The 26,746-nt window shown below is 43.1% G+C and overlaps 1 protein-coding gene across 1 annotated transcript in view; it reads right to left on the bottom strand.

The window, feature by feature from the left end:
• The window catches only part of LOC124796102 (formin-like protein 16), a 107,618-nt gene that overhangs the window by 40,829 nt on the left and 40,043 nt on the right, over positions 1–26,746 (bottom strand). The window contains exons 2-3 of the mRNA XM_047260189.1: positions 15,614–15,907; positions 3,334–3,630 (exon numbers count right to left, since the gene is read on the bottom strand). Coding sequence (XP_047116145.1) covers positions 3,334–3,630; positions 15,614–15,907 — 591 coding nt within the window. The remainder of the gene's footprint in view (positions 1–3,333; positions 3,631–15,613; positions 15,908–26,746) is intronic.

Below are 26,746 nucleotides of genomic sequence, written 5' to 3'. Positions count from 1 at the left end.
TTTGTTATATCTGCTAGAGAAATAATACTCCTTCCATTGCCAGGAAGTGTGTTTTTGTTTAGCAGTCTACAGTGGGAAACTAGTAATAATACTCCCAGCTAGAGTGGCTAACATTCTACAGAGTACGCAGAACAAATGAGTATTGACATCTTTGTTTTGTGTGGTAGGATTATTTCTGTACTGGAAGATGAACTAGTGACATTTGCTTTTCGTCGTGTTTATGGAGCAATGATCATTAAATCTGTAAGTAAAGGCCAAAGAAATCGTTGTATAAATCATTGTTACGTTTTGGTGCTATGGTTGGTTCATTATAGTTATTGAAAACGCTGGGACAGCAAACGGTAGTCCCAAAAGTGGCTACCAAGACAGTACAACGTAATCTCATACAGCGATTTAGAGACTGCATGTTAGACTTAAGGATTAACAAAGCGATCTCGAAGGTGATGGAGAGTAGTTGAAATAAGGATAACGATTTTCTTAACATCATAACTAGAAACAACAAGATAGAGGAATATATGAAAAATGCTCCGCTTAGGCGAAGTAAGGAAAATATGGAAAGTAGTTGTTATAACGGCGACCAGAACGGTCGCAGGGTTGTAGTGACGGAAACGCGGCGGTACCCGCGGAGCGGCCCGCGAACAACAACACAACGGGAGAGGACGGACACGACCAACGGAGGACCTTACGACACAACAAGAACAGACAACAGAGTAACGAACCAAACAAGACAACCACGTCCACTCCTAAAGCAACACGAAATTCAATACGCTGTCTAATGCGAGGCGTTATGTCCTGAGACGCACGCGAGGTTAGACTGGCAGGCTGAGCGACAGGCAGGCGCTTAAGTACTCTATCGGGGACGCCGCTATTGGCTGCTGCAACCATGTGTTCCGCTGTGGCGCCTTCAATCTAAATGCGGGCCAGGAGGCGCGCACCGTCACAGCTTACGGAGCGATGGTACAGAGACCTCTATGGGTCTTCGACGTCCATGACGTCTGGCAGGGATTCGAAATCCGCGGCGCGCGGTACCAGTGTAGTGACGGACTACGAACAATTTGTGCAGCAAAAGGGTTCTGCTGGCATACATTCATACTGAAATGAGGAACAGCTTACGAAAAGCGAAGGTTGAAAAATCGGGAGTACAGCGTTGTGCAGAAGAGAAATGTTCAAGAATCGAAAGATCAAGAAGAATGGAATCTTATCCAAGAACGAAACAATCTAGGGGCTAGATGAAATATAAAGTGTAGAACAACTCAAATTAATAGATGAAGACATAACTAAGTGAATGACTTTTGCTTAAGGAAGCAGATGTTAACGGTGCATCTGCTACAGCATGCAGGTATAACACACCTGACACTGGAAGGAGCAGTAGGGAAGAAAATAATAGGGGCAGGTCAGAACTAGAGTTCACAAAATAGAAGATGTTTGGTGTAACAATATAGATGGAAATACTAGCTGAAGCCAGGAAGATATGGAGGCAACATCAAGTTAGCTGCAAGACTTATGATATTTTTTGGGTTATCACTCTTCTGAAAAGTAAGATAGTGGTCATTTTTCATCTCAAAGTAGAATACAAAGCCAGTCTAGTTATGTGTACGGTATATATTTATTTCCCCTACAGTTTTTAACCTAGACAGTTTTCCCTAATATCATGGAAATTATTCCTTGAAGTCTAAACGCGTGCCGTGTCATCCCCTCATCCATGTTTTAAAAATGTGGTGAATCGGCTGAAGCATATTGTAGTCTTAGAAGGGCAATTTCGCTATATTTCCAAATGCTGAAAACCAGTGCAGGGATATCAGTTTCCTACTGCAGTATGACGTAAACACCCATATCCTTCAAAAAAAAAAAAAAAAAAAAAAAAGTTTTGAAAAAATCGCCTTGGAAAATCTGGAAATTTCAGAGCACTGTTGAATACAAATCGTTTCCAGCGCTAGACAGGTTTGTCTGCTAGAATGAGTGCGTACTATGTAAATTTTTTAGTTGAAAAGCCCTTCATTTGAAAGTCACTGGAAGTAAGTTGTTTTCATTTAATGTAAATTATATGTTTAGTACCAAGGGTAACAATTACTTAACAAATAGTAATAACGTAGTTTTGCTTTAAAACATTTAATGGGTCAAGATGCATTAAAATTTGATATTGACGTGAGATATGAGTTATTGCTAAATGAAGTAGTTGTATACATCGTATTACTCCGTAAGTGGTTCAGAGGCCTTGCGTCTGATATTCAATGAGACGTCTGTGAACCACAGAGGCAGTTATTAGCTTGGGAAAACCTCAAACGCCACATCAATGACACTGTTTAGTCTCTAAAAACGTTACTATTAATATGATGGTTAACATTTTTTGTACCAGATATAAATTGTAAATATTGGAACTTTCATGAGATTAGTAAATGAAAACAAATTGATTTTACTAAGGATTTATGGTTATAGTATAATGATTCTGGACCAAAGAATCCATATGATAACATCTGCATTGTCTGTACTCATAATGTTGTTTTAAGGATTATAACAAGTATTGGAATAATAAATCTACTAAAAACTCTTGTAGATAGCACTAAGATTGTTTTTCTAAGCCTTTTTTCTTCGCCTGGCTGTTTGCTTTTGTCTTTTACTATCCTACCTGCCTTAATCATGTAAGCATAGTGCTCTGTATCTCTGCATAAATTACAATACGTTAAGTTAATTCTCCAACAAAATGTGTTCAAATACTTTCTTGCCACCTCAGTCTAGATATTAACTAACTAACACTGAATTAAAAATTTAATCTTTCGGTCTGTTGTGGGAGAGACGCAACATTTCGACATAGCATTGACCCACCATTGGCGTGACTATGTTATAAAGTTTAAATGTAATTTTCTTAGCGTAACGTTCAGCCTGAACCTGGAGTTATTCGGAAAAGTTGTCGGAGAATTTTATCTAATTACCCAGCACAGAACGATTACCAGACCGTGGTAGGCAATTTACATTTCAAAATCCCTTCAATTTATATATCGTGTTGCGCTGCTCCCAGTAGCAGTCTGGGACAATTACATCGTGCAGCATTAGGGCATATATTTAGTGAGTGGAGGTGGAAGCCAGATCACACCTTCTTGGACGTGGCGACCGTGCCAGGAAACTATATCTCTAACAATGAGATACAGAAATGCTGTTTCAGGCTGTCCGAAAAGCAAGACAAACATCACATGAGTGATCACTGAAGCCCATTTTTTGCTGTGAACCTATAATAGGAGCAGCGTTTCAGTGTACCAGAGTTTATGGAGGCCGTGTCCAACCCCATGTTTCGAGAGATCTATCGTGTGTGGATCTCTGGAGTGCGCCGGTCGGTACCTGTCTGCTTCTCGGCCGCCTTGAGCGTAGCGCCCTCGAAGTGGACGGCGTCGCTGCGGCCCTTGGAGTTGGCGGCGTACACGGAGAGGCGCAGCGCCTGGCCCGGCGCCAGCCCGTCCACCGTGAAGAGCGGCGCGCGCGACGACAGGTTGGCCAGCACGAGGCCGCCCGCCGCGTCCGCCACCTCCAGCACGAATAGCTGCGGCTGCCCGCCGTCGAAGCCTTCCAGGCAGCGCACGTGCACCGTCTCGGACGTCTGGTTCGCCACCGAGCAGTTGAACGGCGGTTCCGGGATGCCTGTGAAGACAGAGTCAGCTCGGTGACTAGTACCACACACAGGGAATGGACGAAAATATGGAAACCTTGCGAGAAATGCACGCCTGATCAAGCCTGCAGGTTTCACTGCTGTATTTCACCATGAACGGAACTTGTGCAATGTCCTCAATACGTTGAAAGTGTCAGTCGCGGCCAGAAAAGTTTGCTGTGTAGCTGTGATTGCGTTTTGTCGGAGCGAAGAGTATTCGAACGCCGGCAAATTGTTGGTTTTCGTATGGTTAATGCTTCCGTAACCAAGATAGCTGAAGTGTTTGGTTTTTCAAGTGATTTGTTATAGAAGCGAAGTACCATCATCCGCCAAGTCACAAGGTTTGGGTTGAGTGAAAGTGACACACCGTCATATAAAAATATTGTGACGAAAAGTAACAGGTCGACAGCTTCAGCAGTCACTACAGATCTAAATATCGCACCCTTGTACCCTGTTAACACCAAACCGACGCCTAGGGAACTCCACAAGCAGTGAATTCAGGGCGAGCTTGAATTCCCAGATTAATCATTAGTGATGAAAATGTAACACGGAAACGTGGTGCAGAAGCCATAACACTTGGACTGTGGAGCAAAGAAATTCAGCTGGAAGGTTGTGTCTCGTTTCACACTGTTTCCCAATTCCCGTCCCATGAAAGAAACATGACCGGAATTTGAGAAGCCATATGATGGTATTTCATGACCCCCATTGTTACTATGAAAGCTCGCGTTACTGCCCGTGAGTATGTGCCCATTTTGGCTCATCAGGTCCATCCCATGACACAATATTTGCTCCCTAACTGTCTCCACGTTCACAAAGCTTGCATCGTCCAGGTCTGGTTTGGTGAGTACGAGGACGAATTGTCCCATCTGACCTGGCCACCACATTCAACAGGTCTCATTACTGCTCAGACTTTCTGTTCCCCTTTGGTGAGAGTCGGCCGCGGTGGCCGAGCGGTTCTAGGGGCTTCATTCCGGAACCACCCGACTGCTACTGTCGCAGGTTCGAATCCTGCCTCGGGCATGGATGTGTGCGATGTCCTTAGGTTAGTTTTAAGTAGTTCTGAGCTCTAGGGGACTGATGACATCAGATGTTAAGTCTCATAGTGCTCAGATCCATCTGAACCATTCGATTTCGTGAGAAATGGACATGATCGCCTCCACCTCCATCACTCTTACCTCAGCTTGCCAGATATTACTTTGCGAGAAGAAAGGTGTAAAATTACCTTGCAAACCATACCGGACCGGCATTTATCCACTGTTATACGACTGGAAGCTATTTTAAATGCCAACTGTTTTCCTATACCACATTAGAGATGACAATGTCTTACGTGTGTGGTATCTCCGTATTTCTGTCTACCTTCTGTATAGGATTCTAACCACGAATAGCGTACATCCCTCGTATACTAGGTATTCTCTCTCGAGGATGGGTGTGTGTGTTGTGCTTAGCGTAAGTTAGTTTAAGTTAGGTTAAGTAGCGTGTAAGCGTAAGGAGCGATGACCTCAGCAGTTTAGCCATAAAGGAACTTACTACAAATTTCGAACATATTTCGTGTGTTATATTTTCATTGTAATTCTATGCACTGTTTTCGCCGGCCGGAGTGGCCGTGAGCTTCTAGGCGCTACAGTCTGGAACCGCGAGACCGCTACGGTCGCAGGTTCGAATCCTGCCTCGGGCATGGATGTGTGTGATGTCCTTAGGTTAGTTAGGTTTAAGTAGTTCTAAGTTCTATAGCACTGATGACCTCAGAGGTTGAGTCCCATAGTGCTCAGAGTCTTTTGAACCATTTCTTTGCACTGTTTCCCAAAACCTTTCATACGTCTCTCTAAGTTGTTTTTACGTAGTTTTTACACAATAACGAGATTTGAGAAAAACTTATGCCATCATACTCACCGAGAGCCGCTCTGCTATTGTCACCGCTCACTTGCTCATCGTTATGGTTCTGTCCTGTGTGACGCTAACTATTGATTCTACAGTGAAACATTTTGTGGTTTGTCTACTAGTGTAGAAATTATTGCACATGTATGTATGTATGTGTGTGTGTGTGTGTGTGTGTGTGTGTGTGTGTGTGTGTGAGGGAGAGGGAGAGGTAGACGGAGAGGACTAGTTTTCCATAAAACGAAGTTTAAGAGCATTGTTTATTCTCTCGTTCCATGCATCACTTCCTCCATTTCCTTTGTCATATGGGGTTGGCTATTCTCATGACCTGATAAATTTACTTTGTTTTTGTAGCTTCTTACTACATTTGACAGTAAATGTAGAATCGGTTCGTGAGGGTTGCGATAGAAAGGAGTAAGAACCTTGCAAACTCTTTTTACTACCGTATTTTCACTACCTCACTTTACTGTTTTCTGGGGCGGATATTAGGCACCAGCAATGCGACAATGCGGTTACCTAAACGGGCGTGGAAAATCGCCAACAAACTACACTCAGCATGACCGGTGTACCAGACTAGTCGTCGTTGATTTGCGAACGTATTCAGTCTGGGTGTAGCGCATCTACTTGTTTCGAATTTTAGCGCGCTGCTTATTAAGCTTTACAAATAGGGTTTTAGATGCTTCTATTCCACTACTAGAAATGTCGTCACATTTCCGCGCACACACTTTTCGAGGGCGTGCACAGTGTGTGGTGTAGACAATGTTCTACGTATCATGTGCAGTGAACACACTCGTCATTGACCTTACAGCATTAGATTCGCGCTCTTTAAATGATCCGCAATATTGCTCCTAGGAAGAAACAGGAAATCGAAGCGTATTTGAGTGACAAAGGGTAATGAAATACGGATATATTCTGTCATTCTACTGTCCATGTAGTCACATGAACATTTCAGCTACACTGTGGTCACCTATGAAAGAAACAGAAGAAACCCGGAAATCGGGACTAACTCACAAAGTGTCAAACTTTACAAGATGACAATGAATAACTTTGCTTCGTACATTTATTGAAATCATAAATTTATTTGTCATATGTTCTCCTAGCTTTGCATCGTCTTCTAACACTCAGTAAAAATAATTGTATCCTGGAGTGACTATCTCATATCAAACACAAGGTGGTTTTCATTACGTGAACAGGTATTTATGTAGTATACCTCACTTGAACGAAGTCATAACATCAGATCCATGACGCCACAAGTTGGGATGCAGGTATGGCAGACACTGCTAGCATTATGTAGAACTCCCGAAAATTTGCAGTAACTACTTGTGCTGTGGTTGGCCGGTTATTGAATACCTGAGGGGATTATCCTCTTGTCTGCGTGACAATCAACTTATTTCAGTTTATATTTTTATGACTGGCTACTGTAGTGACATTAGAGACGATCATACCCTGTCTCTGAGTTTAACCACTTCTTTTCATTTATTAATAGTAACAAAATTAATCTTCAGATGCACTCAAAATATCGTGGGATCCCTGCACAGTTGTTGCTAATATAACGTATTCAGATTTTTTTTCTTTATAGAATTTCGATTCCCCCCCCTCCCACACACACACAGGGGGTGGGGAGGGGGGGTAGGCAGCAGGGTAATATGCCGCTCTGCAGCCTACATAAGAGTTAAAAACATAATGAGTGGGTAAGAGCCAATAAAACAGGCGATAAAACGGTGACTTTAAAAACTGAAAAGTGGTGAAAAGTTGCGGAAGTGAAAATATAAAATCAAAGGGTTGGTGATGCTGATTAAGACACATAGTAAATGGACAGGCACAACTGAAAAACATGGTGACAGTCTGGTTTCTGTTCGCAAAAGTTAAAAAACACACCTAGGGGCAGTATGGTTGGTGTCTATTCGTAACACTCAAAAAAAGGGGACACACAACACTGAACACTCACTTAAACATTGCACTATAGAGTAGACACGAAGGCAGATTGAGGATGGGGAGGGGGGAGGACCCGGACAGATCAGGGGGAGAAAGGGCGAGAGGAGAAACAAAAGGGGGAACCGGTGGAGGGAGAGGACACATAAATGTCCTTTTAAGTCCCAGCACGTTAGGAACTCCCGTACCTCCACGTACAATGACTACAGTGAGCCAACCATTACCATGTGAGAAAGTATCATTAATGTCAATACTAAAAGTAAGTCTACAACCACAAAAAACACAAGGTCCGTCGACAAGTGCAGTAGCAGCAACACTCCTAACTGGTATGCGGTTCTTCTTGTCTCCAGCTGTTGTGGCGAACTCGATGTTCTCGATGGTTTTATAGACTGTCTGTTTAGAACGTAGAACGGTGACGAAATCTCCTGTACGGCATCGTGGCGGCGTTCAATGCAGTTGCCTGTGCAGCAACAGCAGCGCGAATGAGCCTCTGCGGATGGACATCAGATGGAGTGGGGGAAGCAGAGGAGGGGATAGCTAAAGGACTTGGGGAAGAGAATGGAGTCAGAGAGAGGGTAGGCAGGAAAAAAACAAGATGGAAGGGATGGAGAGAGGGAGCCCGGGATGGGGATGTGAGGATCACAGTTGATAAGAGGGATAAATGGAGGGAGAGAGGGCATCATCCGGAAGGAGAAGTTGATGGAAGCCACTTTGGGAAAGGAGATGAAGTGTGTGTGGAGGTGGAAGGTAGGGGAGACGAGGTATCCAGACCATCATTTTATACTTAATTATAAATCTGCTGATAACACTAAGCAGGCACGAATCTCGTCGTGTGTCATCTTTCTAACGGATAAAAGTCCAGGGATGTGCTTTGCGACAACCACAGAGTGGCAAGAATGATAGAAAAACGTCAGAGCCTGTGCGATTAAGCTCTTTCATCTATGGGTAAAGAAAAGTGTACACTGTGGTGACAAAAGTCATGGGATAGCGATACGCACACACACAGATGGCATCAGTACCTCGTACGCAGTGTATAACAGAGCTCTGCATTGGTGGAGCTGTCATTTGTAGTCAGACGATTCATGTGGAAGGGTTTTAGACGTGAGTTAGGTCGCGCGATAGGAATTAACAGACTTTGAATGCGTAACGGTAGTCGGAGCATGCGACATTCCATTTTGGAAACTGTTGGGAAATTCAGTATTCCTACATCCACAGTGTCAAGAGTGTGATAAGAATACAACATTTCATGCATTACCTCTCACCAAGGACAATGCAGTGGTCAACAGCCTACACCTAACATCCGAGGAGAGTGAAAAACCGTAGTGAATGTAGACCGTCGACGAAATCATCCATTATAACAGTGCGGTGAAATTTGGCGTTAATGGACCATGAGAGCAAACTATCGACGCAAATGCCTCTGCTGACAGCACGACATCACCTGCAGCGCCTCTCCTGGGCTCGTGACCACATCGCTTGTGCCCTAGACGACTGGAAAACCGTGACCTGGTCAGGTGAGTCACGAGCTGATGGAACGGTTAGAGTGTGCCGTAGACCCCACGACGTCATGGACCCAAGTTGTCAACAAGGCACTGTGCAAGCTTGCGGTGGCTCCATAATGATGTGGGCTGGGTCCTCCCGATGTTCAGCCACTCGGAGAACTTTTGAAACCATTCATGGACATCAAGTCCATAAATAAAGATGGAATTTATATGGATGCATATGCAGAATGTCACAGGGTGCAATTTTTTTGCGACTGGTTTGAAGAAGAGAGAGAGAGAGAGAGGGAGAGAGAGAGAGAGAGAGAGAGAGAGAGAGAGAGAGAGAGAGAGGGAGGGAGGGAGGGAGGGAGGAGGAGGAAATGGGCAGTGAATGAGGAGGGCAGGGAGATGGACAGAAAAGTGTGAGAGAAGGAGATGGGCAGAGAAAGGAAAGATGAAGGGGCAGGAGAGGTAGAGATTGGCAGAGAGAGAGGTAGCAGAACATGGACAGGGCGAGGGGAAGAGGAAATGAACATAGAGAGATGGGAGGAGGAGAAAGGGAGAGAGAGGTGCAGTGGGAGATGAACATGGAGTAGGGTTGTGGAAGAAGTGGAGGTAGGGAGGGGGGGGGAGATGGATGGAAGGAGATGAAGGAGACTGAACGGACAAGGAGGTGGACAGAGGGGTAGGAGGATAAGGATAGAGAGTGGGGCTGGTGGAGTTGGACTGAGAAAGGGGGTGGAGGCGTGGGACAGAGGGGGAGGGGCTGATTGACAGGGGGTGGGGCAGGAGTAAATGAACAGTAAGTTGGGGGGAGGGGATTTAGAGGAGGAAGCAGGAGATGGGCTAATAGAATACTGGAGTTAATACAAACGCAATGAAAACATGCTGCAAGTCCATAAACTGTGAACTTCATTGTTTAGATGGGTAGAGGACATAGCCTATTTCACTAAATTCCGCACAATCTCTCATCAAAATCAGTGAAGATTTAAGTGCTGGATCAGTGCTGGGGCAACGAAATCACGTGACGATGTCAGATTAGTGGAGCTATTAGAACTTCAGCATCTTGTTGTGACACAGCAGATAAGACTACGCCACTTACACGTTCTACTACCTATGTAGAAATGACGACAATGCCCCATCTGTGTTGACATAGAGAGAGGATAGTGCACTGCTTCTATAATCACGTGCTTATTAGGCACACATTACATCTCTAGGAAAATGATGTGCTGTTAAGTTGTTGTAGCGTGCAAGCGAAAGAAGGCATGAGGGAAAAGAACGAAATTCTATATATTACACTACTGGCCATTAAAATTGCTACACCAAGAAGAAATGCAGATGATAAACGGGTATTCACTGGACAAATATATTATACTAGAACTGACTTATGATTACAGTTTCACGCAGTTTCGATGCATAGATCCTGAGAAATCTGTACACAGAACAGCCACCTCTGGCCGTAATAACGGCCTTGATACGCCTGGGAATTGAGTCAAACAGAACTTGGATGGCGTGTACAGGTACAGCTGCCCATGCAGCTTCAACACGATACAACAGTTCATCAAGAGTAGTGACTGGCGTATTGTGACGAGCCAGTTGCTCGGCCACCATTGACCAGACGTTTTCAATTGGTGAGAAATCTGGAGAATGTGCTGGCCAGGGCAGCAGTCGAACATTTTCTGTATCCAAAAAGGCCCGTACAAGACCTGCAACATGCGGTCGTGCATGTGCTGAAATGTAGGGTTTCGCAGGGATCGAATGAAGGGTAGAGCCACGGGTCGTAACACATCTGAAATGTAGCGTCCACTGTTCAAAGTGCCGTCAATGCGAACAAGAGGTGACCGAGACGTGTAACCAATGGCACCCCATACCATCACGCCGGGCGATGACGTATACACGTTTCCAATGTGCGTTCACCGCGATGTCGCCAAACACGAATGCGACCATCATGATGCTGTAAACAGAATCTGGATTCATCCGAAAAAATGACCCAGGTTCGTCATTGAGTACACCATCGCAGGCGCTCCTGTCTGTGATGCAGCGTCAAGGGTAACCGCAGCCATGGTCTCCGAGCTGATAGTCCATGCTGCTGCAAACGACGTCGAACTGTTCGTGCAGATGGTTGTTGTCTTGCAAACGTCCCCATCTGTTGCCTCAGGGATCGAGACGTGGCTGAACGATCCGTTAGAGCCATGCGGATAACATGACTGTCATCTAGACTGCTAGTGATACGAGGCCGTTGAGATCCAGCATGGCGTTCCGTCTTACCCTCCAGAACCCATAGATTCCTGGATCTCTACCAACGCAAGCGGCAATGTCGCGATGCGGTAAACTACAATCGCGATAGGCTACAATCCGACCTGTATCAAAGTCCGAAACGTGATGGTACGCATTTATCCACCTTACACGAGGCATCACAATAACGTTTCATCAGGCAGTCGGTCAACTGCTGATTGTGTATGAGAAATTGGTTGGAAACTTTCCTCATGTCAGCACGTTGTAGGTATCGCCACCGGCGCCAACCTTGTGTGAATGCTCTGTAAAGCTAATCATTTGCATATCGCAGCATCCTCATCCTGTCGGTCAAATTTCGCGTCTGTAGCACGGCATCTTCATGGTGTAACAATTTGAATGGCCAGTAGTGTATCTTACTGTAAACGTTTTCAGTCTCTGCAGTGAACAGCATCATGAGCTGCCAATTTTCTTTTTAATGTGTTACCCCACAAACCCAATCTTTTTCATGAAAAAAGTCACACTGGCATCACAACACAAAACGATTGTTGATACCATCAGCAGAGACGGATCTATCATACACAACTAACCCATTTGCTTTCTTTTTTACATTCGTGTTCTGACAATTTTATCTCCTGCGACAGTCTCAGAGCAGTATCTACGTCCTAAGGTCGAAATCATTAGTTGTATATGTTCGTCGTTCCCTAAAATTAAGCATTATACTCAACCATCTAATACAGTGGAGATTAATGTTTACCCGTATGTCTTGACTTTCAGTCCATACGGTGAGTGTTTTACACGTGGTTCGCTCATCAACGATTCCTCGGGGATCGTACTCTTACCCTACTACGTCATTCATATTCCAGTATGCTTCAGTATGCTTCTGTAACATCGTATCTCCAACACTTTGATTCTCTTCTTTTCCGGTGTTCGCACAGTGCTAGATTCACTTCGATATCATGCTGCACCTCAGAAAATTCCTTCTCTAATGGCGGCGTATGCTTGATAATAGTGGCCTTCTTTTCGCAAACAATCCAGTCTTTGATTTTTCTAATCTCCTCCGCATGCCCTACTCTCTTTGTTTCTTATGAGATAGCATGCTTCCAAGGCAGAAGAAATCATATTTACTACAGTCCCCGATATAAGTGTTGGGATTTTCAGCCGTAACATTCCTGTTGCTTCTCAATACTATCCTCCTTTTGAATATCTCTAACAACCTCAGTCACTTTCGCCTACCGAACACTTTTTGTAGGCCATCATATCTCTTGGGAGTGTAGTAGTTCGTGAGTGTTGCTAGTCATAACCAAAAGAATAGTCAGAAAAGTTGGACCAGTAGATATGTTCTAGGAAGGTAATTGCACAGTACCCTTGCACAAAGGAAGAAATACTTCTATTCATCAACGAAAGAAAGAACTACAAATGAACACATGAAAAGACAGGCGTACAACAGTAAAACTCAGCGTTAAGAGAGCACAAGAATTTCTGCCTTTTGACGTAGAGGACAGAGCGGACAGGTGAAAAACATCACGAGGGGAAGGAACCGTCTGCTGACGTGATAGAAGAATAAATGAAAGCCAACTTCGAAGACATATGGTATCGAATTCCAGAGTTTGACAGAGGTTTTGAGGACTTTCGATTAGACATGGCTTTAGGTATGAAAAACATTCCTTCGGGGTGAGGGGGGGGGGGGGGGGGGGAATTGCAACTAAGCGACCATGCTGGACTGCTGTGGAATCTATGGGCTAGGAGTCATACCCTACTAACTTGTTTTCCGAAAATTACCACGCACACAATACTGCAGGTACTACAGGCAGATAATTGCGAGAACTACAGCACAATCAATCTACCACCATGCAGCCAAGTTATTGAAGAGATAAAATATGCGGAAGAACGGAAAGGAAACTGAAGACCTTTTCTTTTTTTTTTTTTTTCTTGTGAGTCATCAGTCTTCCGAGTGATCTGCTGCGGCGCGCCATGAATTCCTCTCCTGTGCCAACCTTTTCATCTCCGAGTAGCACTTCCAATCTACTTTCAGAATTATTTGCTGGATGTATTCCAATCTCTGTCTTCCTCTACAGTTTTTACTCTCTTTAGTTCCCTCTAGTACTACGGAAGTGATTCCCTGATGTCTTAACAGATGTCCTACCATCCTGTTCCTTCTCCTTGCCAGTGTTTCCTATATATTCATTCCATACTAATTCTGGGGGGAACCTCTTCATTACTCACGTTACCAGTCCACTTTCTGCAGCATTATCTCTCATATGCTTCCATCCATTTCTTTCCCAATTTTCCCACAGTCCATGTTTGTTAGACATTTCTTCCTCATCTTAAGACATATGTTTGATACTAGTAGACTTCTCTTGGCCATGAATATTCTTTTTGCAGTATTGGTATACTTTTGATGCCCTACTTACTTCGTCAGTTATGGGTTATTCTGTCGCCTAGGTAAAAGAATTCCTTAACTGCGTCTACTTTGTGAACATCAAACCTGAAGTTTCTCGCTGCTCGCATTTCTGCTACTTCTTATTACTGTCCAACTTCGACGATTTACTCTCATTCCGTATTCTTGGCTCATTAGACTGTTACTCTCAATCCTGCTACTCTCAATCCACATTCTGTAAGCATTAGATTCTTGATTTCATTCAGCAGCTCCTGTAATTCTTCTTCGCTTTCACTGAGTATAGCAATATCATCAGCAAATTTTATCATTATATCCTTTCATCTTAGATTTTAATTCCACGCTTGAGTCTTTCTTTTATTTCCGACATTGTTTCTCCGATATATATACTGAATAGTACGGGCAAAAGGCTAAATGCCTGTCTTAACTACTTCTTAGTCAGGACACTTCGTTCTTGGTCTTCCATTCTTATTGTGGCCTCTTGCTTCTAGTACAAATTGTATATTTCTTGTCTTCCCCTGTTTGTCTCATAATTTCGAAGAGCTCTTTAGTGACATTTAATTTAGATTAGGGAAAGTTAAAGGGAGCAGAGAGGCTGTTACGTCGCTGCACTTGATAATGGACGAAAGGCGTATAGAAAATAAATAAAAATAAAAAACAAAAAATGGACAACCGCGCAAACGAGTTGCCAATCCGAAATACGCGCCATAAAACTTAAAAAAATGCCAGATGTTAGGAATTCTCAGAAAAATGTGTGTAGCATGTAGGGAATAACTGGTATTGCACAGTATGTGCAAGAACCAAGATTAAACAAACGTAATGAAAGGAGAAAGCAAAGTACTTGGACTAAAAGAATGTAAGACAAGGATGCATTGCTTCTCACTCCTTGTTCAACCCATGCATCGAAAATGCAGTAATGGATACAAAAAAAATCAGAGTTGGATTTAAATTCAAGTTGAAAGGATACTAGTGTTAAGATTCGTTGTTAGTGCAATGGTCGGTCTAATGATTACAGAATGTGGATTGAGAGTGAAGCGAAGAAAGACGAAAGTAAGGAGAAAAACCAGTACTGAGAAAGTAAGAAAATTAACATCAACTTTTTTTTATCGTGAAGTAGACGTAGTTAAGAAAATCTGCTGCCCTGAAAAATACAAATAAATAAATAAACGTGAAACACGAATCAAGGAGAGAACAAAAAGCAACCTACCACGTACAAAGGGGACCATTCTCACCAAAATTTACCGAAGAAATTCTTAGGAATGTACGTCTGGAGCATATTAATGGATGGTTGTCAATCGCAAACTGTGGGAAAACCAGAAAAGAAGATAATGAGAGAGTTTGAGATCTGCTTTAGACGTTGAAACTTGGGTGAATTTATAAGAAATAAAGAGGCTCCCGGCAGGATCGGCGATGAAAGGAATGTGCGGAAAACACGGACAAGAAGAATGAGGCATGTGTTATGACGGAGTTACTTTCGTGGTACGAGAGAGGCTCATAGAGGTTAAAAACTGTAAGGGTAGCAGACAGAGGAATACATCCAACAAATAATAGACGACGTTGGGTGTATGTGGCACTCTGAGATGTATTGCAATGGAGAGGAAACTGTAACACAAAATGAGTCAGAGGATCTATGACAAAAATGGATGTCATGTTTCCATTAGTAAGCGCTGTTTTTCTATTACGCGCACCTTTCCATATGTTGCACTAGTCGTCACTTAAAAGCTCCTCGATTTTATTTTCCATTCTCAATATATTATTGTTGCCGGAAACTTGGATGCATGATTTGTCAAGCTTATGCTGTGACAGTTTTGATGTATTTGCATAGCTCCAGTTTGCTGGGTATGGTGGGACAGTAACTCCTTTTTAGACTGTGATGCGAAAAGAGAAAGCCAGTGTTCTAACTAAAATGGATATTATTATATTTACCTGCTGTAATTATTTTCTAAACGTACGAAACTTTCCTAGCCTCTGGGAGTACCTGAGATGTTCTTGATAACGTGATCTGATGATACGGATGTGACCTCCCTGTAGGTAGAATAAAACGCTCGCTGGAGTACTTGCCAGCAGGTATGACGTGGAAGACGCAGGGGTGCGGCTGGCGGCCCGCCGTGTTGTCGGCCCAGCAGAGCACGGTGCCGTAGTCCATCTCGGCGACGGGCGTGTAGGCCAGCACGGAGGCGGTGGCGGACGAGTTGAAGCGGTGCGGCGGCACCTCGACGCTCTCCGCCGAGTTGTTGAAGGACCAGCGGAAGGCGTCGGGCAGCGGGAAGGCGTCCACGCGGCACTGCACGCGCGCCACCTCGTGCCGCGCCACGGCGTACACGCGCTGCAGCCCGGGCCGGCACACCGGCTTGTCTGCGACACGGACACACGACTCAGCAAACGTCCTCTGTCACGACAGACTGTAACAACACCTACAATACATACTGTAAACTACGCAGTCTGTTAATTTGAAACATGTATGTATAAAAATCCTACGTAAAAATGGCGAATTTTTTTTACTGACTACCGTTTCGGCTTAATGTTGTTCAGTGTGTGACAGTCACTATAATCATCGTATTCGTAGACCTAAGTCGCTCTAAAATGAAAGACCGTAGTTATCTGGGTATGTAAACCGGCAACGTTAATCATCAAATTAGCTAGAGTTGCAAAAATTATTTATTCATTCATTTTCCTGTTTCAGGTCATATGTCCCCCCTTCAGGCGCATCTGCAAAATTTTTTAATTAATTGTAATACCCGGCTCGTGGTCTTGCGGTAGCATTCTCTCTTCCCGCACACGAGGTCCCAGGTTCAATTCCCGGCGGGGTCAGGGATTTTTCCTGCCCCGAGATGACGGAGTGCTGTTGTGTCGTTTTCATCATCATCATTCATTTCCATTACGGTCGGAGGAAGACAACGGCTAATCACCTCCGCCAGGACCTTGCTTAGTACGTCGGTGCAGGTCTCCTACATCGTCCCCTACGCTCCTCGGAGTATGGGACCTCATCATCAATACCTATCTACATGGTTAAGATAACCAAAGCTGGAGAGAAGCAACAGAAATTCTTCGAAAAAACCCTATACTTACATTAAAATGTGGGTTCACGAATATTGCATAACTAAGTTTAGAACAGGTTAAAGTATGTTAAATTAATGTAACCCTGGTACACGACACACAAGAGAACAGCCTCTTCAATGCTAGGTCCGGCAGCAAGCGTCTTGGAGAGGAGGACCTGCATAAAAGGAGAGCGGAAATCACCGTTAAATGGAATAACAATATAAAGAATTAATGGCTCTGCGACTCAAACGCCTCATTACAAAATTTACAAGGGTCCAGGCTTTAGCGGCGCGCCCCATATAGATCCGTATGAAGATAGACGATCATTCGAACATTAAAACGACAAAAAAAGAGTCACAGAGACTGCGCAACTGCGGTTATGTCCAGGAAATAATATAACCCTCTGAGTAATATTTGCATCTCACCCATGTTTCATAGACACCCATCAGACCAGTACGAAACACAACCAATAGCTCAGCTCAAATGCCGGCGAGAGCTGCCGTGAACCCGTGACGTTAGCGAGTGGACTGCTAAGGCCGTCTGATGGTCAAAATTTAGAATAATGTACCGGCCAACAACAGGTCTAAGAAGCCAAAAACTGTCATCCACTGCAGTGACAGCTAACTTCTCTCATGTAATAGCGAGGCAGTGATTACAGATTACCGCGTTTGCACGTGAATGCATAGCAAACCAACTAGTAGAGTCAAACCAAACTAAATTTGTATAATTCCTGCAATGTCACTCGAGAGTTTATATAGTATACTGAGAGAGAATAGCCTCAAATTGTCACTAATACGCACATGCACAAAGTTGTGGAAAACAAATAAAAATGAAAGGAAAATAAACCTATGCAAATTGAGAACATTCATCACTAATCGATTATTGTTACAGTGTCCATAATGCAACACATGCATACAAACGATCGCCGGCAATGTTAGTTGCACCGTCGTTCGTATATGTGATTAGTGATTAACATTATCAATTTAAATATTCACTTACTTTTTTTTTCAATTTTAGGTCGTCTTAGCTCTACGAATATGATCATGTGTGATGATTATCATACACTGAACGAAATTTTAGATTGATCTGAAGGTGGATCGTGAGTGAGTTGAAACCGATAATCAATAAAGAAAATTAGCGACCTCTATGTAGGCTTTTTATCCACAGGTGTTTTAAATAAACAGACTGCGTATCTCGCCATGGACAATGTCAAAGAAAGACGTACTATAAGGCGGGATAATTGCTAGCGGTTTGGAAGTATGCGACCGTCACTCGCGTTTCCAAGCAGTGGCGTGAAATACACACAGCATCGTCACCGCGTTAAATAGAAATGTAATGCACATAAAACCAAAACTCGCTCTGAGGCATGCGTATTTATTCCTTTGCAATGTGTCCAACCACAAAAGACATTTTGTAACCACAAAATCGTTTGTTTCAGATGGCTGCTGAGACGACCCCTTTGTTAGGATGCACTTCTAATCAGTTGGGGCATACCATCGATGAAATCATCAACTCAAACCTGGTTCAAATTGCCGCACTATTCAATGGCGATTCTGTGTAACTCGCATAAAGTTTCAATCGAACCAACACATGCTCGACTGGGATCATGTCAGAGAACACGCAATCCACTCCATTCATAGCTTGCTGAAAGGACGTGTTCGTGTGAATAGCCCGATGAAGGCGCTGGTCATCACCCATCATGTTGGCGATATGTTTGCAGGATCTCGTCCTTGCATTGTAAGGAAGTGGGATTTCCATCAACAAGAGCGAGATGTACTGTGGACCCATGTAACGCCATCCCAGAACATCAGTCTACAACAACCTTCTTGGACATGTGCGACGCTGTGTTGGAGGTGTCCGCTGTTACTGGTTGGCCTCCAGACGTTTTGTCTCCGATTATCAGGGTATTAGGGTACAAACAGACCCGAATTTAGTCCGTGAACAATGGATGACGCTAATCCTAGAGTATCCACTCTGCGTGATTTCTTGCCCATCTGTAACGCAGTCCACATTGTAGCGCTGTGTTATGTGGTGCTCACCGAGGTCTTCAGGAATGAATGTTCCTATAGTGCCGTCACCTCCTACCAATATGATGCGATACTTGACGGCTTGTAGCCACGTAGAACGCCGAATTCGCTTCTGGAGCACTCTGTCCGCGGTTCCTTTGACTTAGAAGTCACAGATTACGACACCCGTAAGTAGAGCTCATAATAACTGTGTTTATGTTTACATATAACGTCAGAGGTGAATTTCCGATTAGCACAGAAACATTAACACTAGCAAGACGGCGGTATATTTAGGTGATGGATCACTTTCTTTTTTATTGTCTAGGTGACCTCAACAGTAGACCCATACTGCTGAGAAACTGTGGTTAAATGCTGAAATGTGTTCTAATGGGGCGACTGCTGAGAACATGTGACATTTCGCTGTTGGATGTCATTTCGCTGTTGTGTTACAGAGCTACGCAACGGTCCCATCACAGATGGCAGGCAGTGAATGACAGTAAGTTGTGGTTGGTGAAGCCAACTATCAGGTGAACCAGACCCATCTTTGAACAGGGCACAGTCACCTAGCATATAGCTTCTGCTATGGCGGGAGGAGTGTACTATGTATTATGATTAGATTGCAGTCGCAAATATAGGTACCATCTACCCACCTTTGTTGAACACTTTAAAAATCCACCTGTACATAGGCAAAACCTGACAGAGTCCTAGGCGCTTGAAGAGAGGCAACTCCTTGACACCCCCTCAATTCTACGTGCTCACTAGCAGGCCAAGAGCAGCACTGTAGCCTGCAGACGCTTACCACTTTCGTCACAGGTTCTGCTCAACAATCCCATATAGGTGGCGCCGAGGGCGTAGCCAAAATTGGGTATATTTGCCATTTTATTCATGCTTGTGTGAATGTCACACACCTCTATGATCACGCCACAGTAAGGCGTGAAGCAGGAGGGCTGAGAACGAATAAGCACCCTTTGCTGAAGTGGACCGAGTTTAGTTTTCGTCTAGAAGCTGTGAGTGGTCCCTAGTGGTGCCACCCTGTATGCCGCAGGAAAAATTGCTGTCATTGCACTGGACTCAAACGTGGTGCGATAACATTCAGTGGGTGTGCTGTCTCACGATCTCTTTAGACAAGCTATGAATTATTGGATTGGGGGGAGTGTTTTTATTGGTATCAAAGGGTGCCCAGAATGTCGTTCTGTGGCTCGTAACATTGCGGACTGTCGATTTCGACCACGATACGTGTGAGAATAATCAATCCAAGGAAAGGGGTGGTTTCATCGAAGCCCTTTATGCAATCACTAAGGCCTTTTAATGTCGATTCTGGGTGACGGTGTATGTCAAATGTTTTCCTACGCTACCTTCGGTGAAATTAAAAGTGCGTGGGGTAACATTAAGAGTAAAACGGGAATTCCAGTGTTAAATCCAAGGGGGGGGGGGGGGCGGATAGACGGAAAAAATACGTTGAAGGCCTCTTTGGGGCTAAAGTTTCCTTTGATGTAACAGAAGAAGAAACACGAATCGATATATGAGGGATAGAGAATCCAGTATTAGAATCAGAATTCAAAAGAGCCTTGGAATACTTAAGATGAAATAAGAAAGAAGGGATGGTTAACGTTCAATCAGAATTTATAAAATCGCTGGAGGACGTGGCAACAAGACGATTATTCATGTTGGTGTATAGATTGTATGAGTCTGACGATGTACCATCTGACATCCGGAAAAACGTCATTCACACGATTCCGAGTGCAGTAGTCAGCAAGTGAGAGAATTAATGGACAACCGGCTTAAAGCGTCATTCAACAATCTTGCTGACAAGAAGAGTACAGAGGATTTGTTCGATGACGATCAGTTTGCCTTTAGGGAAGCTAAAGGCACCAGAGAGGCAATTCTGATCAGGGAAACAAGATTAATGAAAAATCAAGACACGTTCACAGGATCTCTCGATATGGAAATGTGTCCGGAAATGTCAAATAGTGCAGGATGATCCAAATTCTGAGAAACGTAGGGTACACAATATGCATAAGAATCGAGAGGGAAAATGAGAGTGGGAGACGTAGAACTAATTGCTCGTATTAAAAAGGGTGAAGACAGGGATGTAGTCCCACGCGTCTACTGTACGATTTGTGCTTCAAGGAAGCAATGAAGGAAACGAAAGAAAACTCAAGAGTGGAAGTAAATTGAAGGTGAAAGGATATCAATGATAAGATTCGCTTATGACATTCCTATCTGAAAGTGAAGAAAAACTACAGGATCTGCTGAATGTTATGAATAGTCTAGTCAGTAGAATATATGGATTGACAGTAAATCGAAGTAATGAGAAGTAGCAGAAACGCGAAAAGAGAGAAACTTAACATCATACTTGGTGATCACGAAGTGGATGAAGTTAAGGAATTCTTCTAACTAGGCAGCAAAATAACCCGTAACGGCCAGAGCAAGGAGGACGCAAAAAACTGTCTAGCACTGGCAAAAAGGGCGTTACTGGATAAGAGATGTCTACTAATATCAAACCTAGGACTTAATCTGAGGAAGAAAATTTTGAGAATATACGTTTGGAGTAGTGAGACATGGACAGTGGTAAAATCAGGAAAGAAGAGAATCGAATCATTTGAGACGTGGTATTATAGAAAAATGTTGACAATTAGGTGAACTGATATGGTAAGAAATGAGGAGGTTCTTCGGAGAATCGGCTAGGAAAGAAATATATGGATACACTGACAAGAAGAAGTGGCAGGATGATAGGAGATCCGTTAAGACATCATGGAATAGCTTCCATGGTACTAGAAGAAGCTGCAGAGGGTGAAAGTTGTAGAGGAATACAAAGATTGGAATACATCCAACAAATAACTGAGGATGTAGGTTGTAAGTGCTACTCTGACATGAAGAGGTTTGCGCAGGAGAGAAATTAATGGAGGGCCGCATCAGAACACACAGAGAAGTGATGACTCCAATCATAAAGAATAAAACGTAAGAAAAGTGTGTGATTTGGAAGCTTTGCGCCTTGGAGTATTCACAGAAATAGGGAAATGTAGGTAAGAGAGGGTGTGACGACGTTCCTATCATGTGTCGTGCCCACGGTGGCTTTGAGTGAAATTGTGGTTGAGTTTCGTGTCATTGTATTGCAGGGTGTCTCGTCCTTTGCATTCCATCGATCATCCAGCCACTACTTAATAAAATATTATTTTAATTTTTTGCACTCCTCTTTCTTCTTTACTGTCATTTTATGGTGTGACTAACTATGTGATTTTCTCGTCTCCTTGAGTGTGTGCATCCACACTTACTTCACATATTCTTGGTATGGGTGCTAAGGACTTTACTGTTATGAACCCACACCAACTTCAGCACATTACCACGTTTATTGGGAACTTTCTGACAGCGAAAAATCTTCTGCATAGGATTCAACACACAATTTGCTCTCTTCATCACAGTGTGTTAACGTACCTATGCAGTACCTAGACGTTTGCGGCATTTCGTGCAAGTGTATAGGTCACTGAGATCAATAAACATTGACCTCACTGGGCAGTTTAATAAGAAGCAGCTTATTGGTGGTGCCATTGTCTTTCGTGGACTTAGAATGCAGTTCACGTGTGATGTTTCAGCTGTGTTTGGAGGCAGTACAGTGGAGCTGACCTTGGCTGTTGTATGGGTGAACCATGCAGACTACGGTGGTCTTGAAGCATTTGCTAATACTAATATTCTAGGCTGGAAGGCGTGGAGTAAGACAGAAGGACGTACATTCCAGCGCTTAGGTTCACTAACACACACCAAGTTTATTCAGCTTGTAAATTGTGTAATAGTTCGTTGGAGATAGAACAAAAAGCCTGTCATTCCTAACGGATGGAAAGCTTCAGACAAAATAATTCTGATCCCCAACGAACTGTTGTAAAGGCTGGGCAAAATATAATTGGCCAAGAAAACATTTTATGTACATCAAGATAGGCAACCCATCCACACTCAGGGCATGTGATGTAAATGGGGTTTGCTGTTTTGAGGCGCATGAAATATTTTTCCAGGCAGTTTTATTTTATCGTGTCTAAATAACTATTATTTGGAAAAATATATAAATGAGCCAAAGAAGGATCTAAGTTTCATAACGATGACTGTGTGCACAGAATGCCTCAAAGCTACACAACTAGCGTAATACTTAGTGTGAAGATTGGCAGTTGATCTTAAACTAAAACAAATGTAAGTTGTTGTGCATAAATAGTTGTAAAACAGTAAATTTAGTCATCCAGAGCCTAACGTCTTTCCTGCCATGGTAGAACACCTCCCATCCTTGGCCCTGCGAAACATAATGTTTTATTAAGTATCGAACAATCAATGTTCTCATGCTTCAGCAGATGCAAATACATCACTCAGCTCAGTGAGCTATTAGTTTTATTGGAGATGTTTGCCATGGTCGCACGGAGCAATAGCCAGTAGTCTGAATACATTATGTAGTACATCTGAATACATTATGTAGTACATCTGAATACATTATGTAGTACATAATCTCCCACTGCACATTACATTTTGTTCATCACAAGTTTCAGATGGCAAGCAACCATTATCATCTCTTTATTTGCGATTGAGCTTTCATATATCAGTAGATTGATAGGTTAGTCACAATCTGAAATTTGAAGTAGATCTACGACTGATAACTAATCGCAGGAAAGTCAGATGCCAGACTGAGATTTATTTGAAGAATGCAAATGTGGTCTTTCCACGGAAGAGATAGCTTACAAAACCGTTGTTCGACCATTTCTGGGGTACTGCTCCTCATTCTCGGACATTTACCAGATTACATTAATCTGTCAGAAGAAACGAGTTGGAGTAAGGGCAAAAACGTCACACAGCATCTCAAAGAGGCCCATTGCCACACGCTACAAGAGCGCCGTTCAAAATGGTTCAAATGGCTCTGAGCATTATGGGACTTAACTTCTGAGGTCATCAGTCCCCTAGAACTTAGAACTGCTTAAACCTAACAAACCTAAGGACATCACACACATCCATGCCCGAAGCAGGATTTGAACCAGCGACCGTAGGGCGGTTCCAGACTGTAGCGCCTAGAACCGCTCGGCCACCCTAGTCGGCAGAGCGTCGTTGTCTATTCGAAAGCTTACATCCGTTTAACAGTAAACCAATAGATTGCGTCGACCTATATGTAAGTCAAGAATTGATCAGGAATGTAGAATGGGAAAGATTGGAGCTTACACGGAAACTTACCAACTGTCCTTTTCGCGTAGCGTCCGCATGAGTGGGACAGGGATGGGGGAAAAGACAGTGGTACATGGATTACTCTCATGCTCGTACGGTAGGATTCCTAGCGGAATGCCAGAATAGATATTCGCCGTGAGAGTTTCGTCTGTGCCTGTCTCACCTCCGGCTCTCGCAAGTAGAGCGCTGTGCGTTATGCTACATGATCACGACATTTTTATTACTTTCTGTTTAACGTATTACGTGCAGTAATTTCATAGACGCCTCTACAATATCCGTCGAGATTTTCCTCCTGCTATTCGTCGCAAATCGTTGACAAAGCTGACGCAGTGAGCTCATGCATGTCGAAAATCTTGTCGATAGTGCTTCCATTAGGGAGCGTCATAAGCGCATATCATCTAGGCGATCGTCTCATTTATGACCATTTCTGAACCTCATTAAACGCCTAGAGTGCCACGTTGCTATCCACGTGTGCCAAAGCGATTACGAGTGAAAACGGGTTGAAATTGTGTATATATCAAAAAGCCGTCAGTGTCCTAGGAATTTCACCCTTCACTGGTAACCAAAACTTCCTGCCTCTTCGGTCTAATCCAGCCACTGCTTATGTTCTAAAAAAAAAAAAATCGTTAGCAATGGTGAACGAAGACTTCCGCTAGAAGACGTAACCCTTGTTCTGACAGCAACCTTGTCAACCTGGGCAAAGATTCCAAATCTCTGCGAGGGCACTGCGAAGGGGAAAGTAACTGTGAGATGCAGGTTGAATAAGTAACGAGAAGGTAACGAGCTAAGACAATGGGCGTAGAATGTCAGAAGTATGAAACTGCTAGGATGCTAAAAAAAACTAAAAAGTGAAATGCTTCGACCCAGTCCTGATATGATGATTGTCAGTGAAGTCAAATGGGAAGAAGAAAAGGATCTCAAGCCTGTCGATTTTCGACTAATACAACATCAGGATAAAATAGTATACTGCGAGTTTGATTCGTTATGATTAGGAAGGCCGGGCAGAGAATGCGATAATGTGTGCATTATAGTGATAGGCCAGTTCTCAGTGGAATTTATAAAACGTCAACATCAATAGTTCGGGCATACACGTTGTCTCCACAGGCATAAGATCAATAGATAGAGAAAGTATACGGGGGCACTTGGTAGTTAATATAATACGTAAAGTAAAATAATTATCTAATAATCATGCGCTACTGAAATGTGCGAGTGGGGGAAGGAATAGAAGCTAGAGTTACCTCAGAATACGAACTCGGGAGTAGATATAACAGAAGAGAAAAGTTAACTCAGTTCTGAATTTTAGCCAGTAATACACCGTCCAAAAATCGCAAGAGAAAGAGATATACGTGAAAAATGAGACATGTGAAGATTCCAGCCAGCTTACAGCATTGTCAGACAGAGATTCGGAAATCAGTTATTGGATTTTAAGATTTATATCGGGGCAATAACAGATTCGGATCACAATCCAATGAAGGGGAAGAGTAAATTGAATATTATGGGAACTGCCCAGAAGAATAAACGTGGAAAGAAGTGGTGTACAGAAGTACTAGAAATGATGGGTTGTGTTTGAATTTTCTGAGGTTTTAGATAAATGCGACAATGAATATTACAGGAGGCTGTTCGTGAATTACATTTCACAGCAACTGCACAAATCTTATAGTATCTTAAACTACGGGTAGCTATTTCCTCAGTGGTTTTGATAATGAAATAGTAAGCATATTTCACTACCACATGCTATATTTGTGTATCTATATTATTAGTATGAGTAGAATATCAGAATTTATAGTCAACGAATGATTAATTCCTGGTTAGTCCACGAGTTATTCGCAACATATATTTTTGTCATATTGGCCTACCAAGAAAGTTAGGTTGTCATTGTAAATTACAGATCTGAAATAGAAAAGTAAACAAAACTGACCAACAAAAACTATCAAACAACGACAAATTAACATTTCTCATAGGCACTTAACAGATATAAACTGTAAAATACTCCAGTACTTCTGATTCCAACTGACATTTCGTAGGATTGCAGACAGTCTTTGCTAGAAACGTGATAGAATTTTGTAATGAAGTCCACACTCCCAGATTCGAGAGATTCGAGGACGGCTCAAAAACGCTGCAGTCCGCAGCTCGTGGTCTAGGGGCTAGCGTTGCTGCCTCTGGAGAACGTGCTCCCGGGTTCGATTTCCTGTAGGACTGGGGACTTTCTCTGCCCGGGAACTGTGCGTTTGTGTTGTGCTCATCATCATCATCATGGTCGTCATCATCATTAGTACCGGTGGCTAGATTGGACCGTCGTAAGATTGGATTGTGTAACAAATGGGACTTTGTACGGGTGCTGATGACAGCGCAATTGAGCGCCCCACAAACTAAACACCATCATGCGTGATGGTGATAATCCTTCTTCGACATATCATTTCTGCAATAATCTGAGATACTACTATTCATACCCATAACTGAACAGAAAAGTCTAAAAATAGTTCTTCAGAGTCAACAAAAATTGTTTTATCTTAAGATGGCCTAATAAAGAAGCCTGGTTCGTACCAAACAAATATTAGTGCAACTTAAAGCAAGCTGTCTACTGTTCAACCTTATATATGAATTTGAAGAGTTGAAGAGTATATTAAACTATTGAACTGTTTACTCCCTTGCAAGTTACCTAAATTTCGACCAATTTATTGTTGTTATAATTGTTCATACTACAGTTGCTGCTGCCGTTGCGCCAGTAGTTCGTCTTCCATATTCAGCCTTTTACAAATATCAAAATAAGCAGTGCTGTGTTAATAATCAATTACCATCAGGAGGAGAAATAACTCCAGTACCTGTAGAATGCTAAAACATATTACGGACAATGTCTGCGTGATGTATTCATATCATCTCGGGGAAGGAAACGCATACCGCTTATAAGGCGATTAGTTTGAATACTACAATACGGTTTCATATGTTACTCGAGCCATGA

This window comes from Schistocerca piceifrons, chromosome 4 (genome assembly GCF_021461385.2).
Source record: "Schistocerca piceifrons isolate TAMUIC-IGC-003096 chromosome 4, iqSchPice1.1, whole genome shotgun sequence".
NCBI lineage: Eukaryota > Metazoa > Arthropoda > Insecta > Orthoptera > Acrididae > Schistocerca > Schistocerca piceifrons.
Note: the sequence above shows the minus strand (reverse complement) of the source record. Positions and strands in the feature narration are given on the sequence as shown.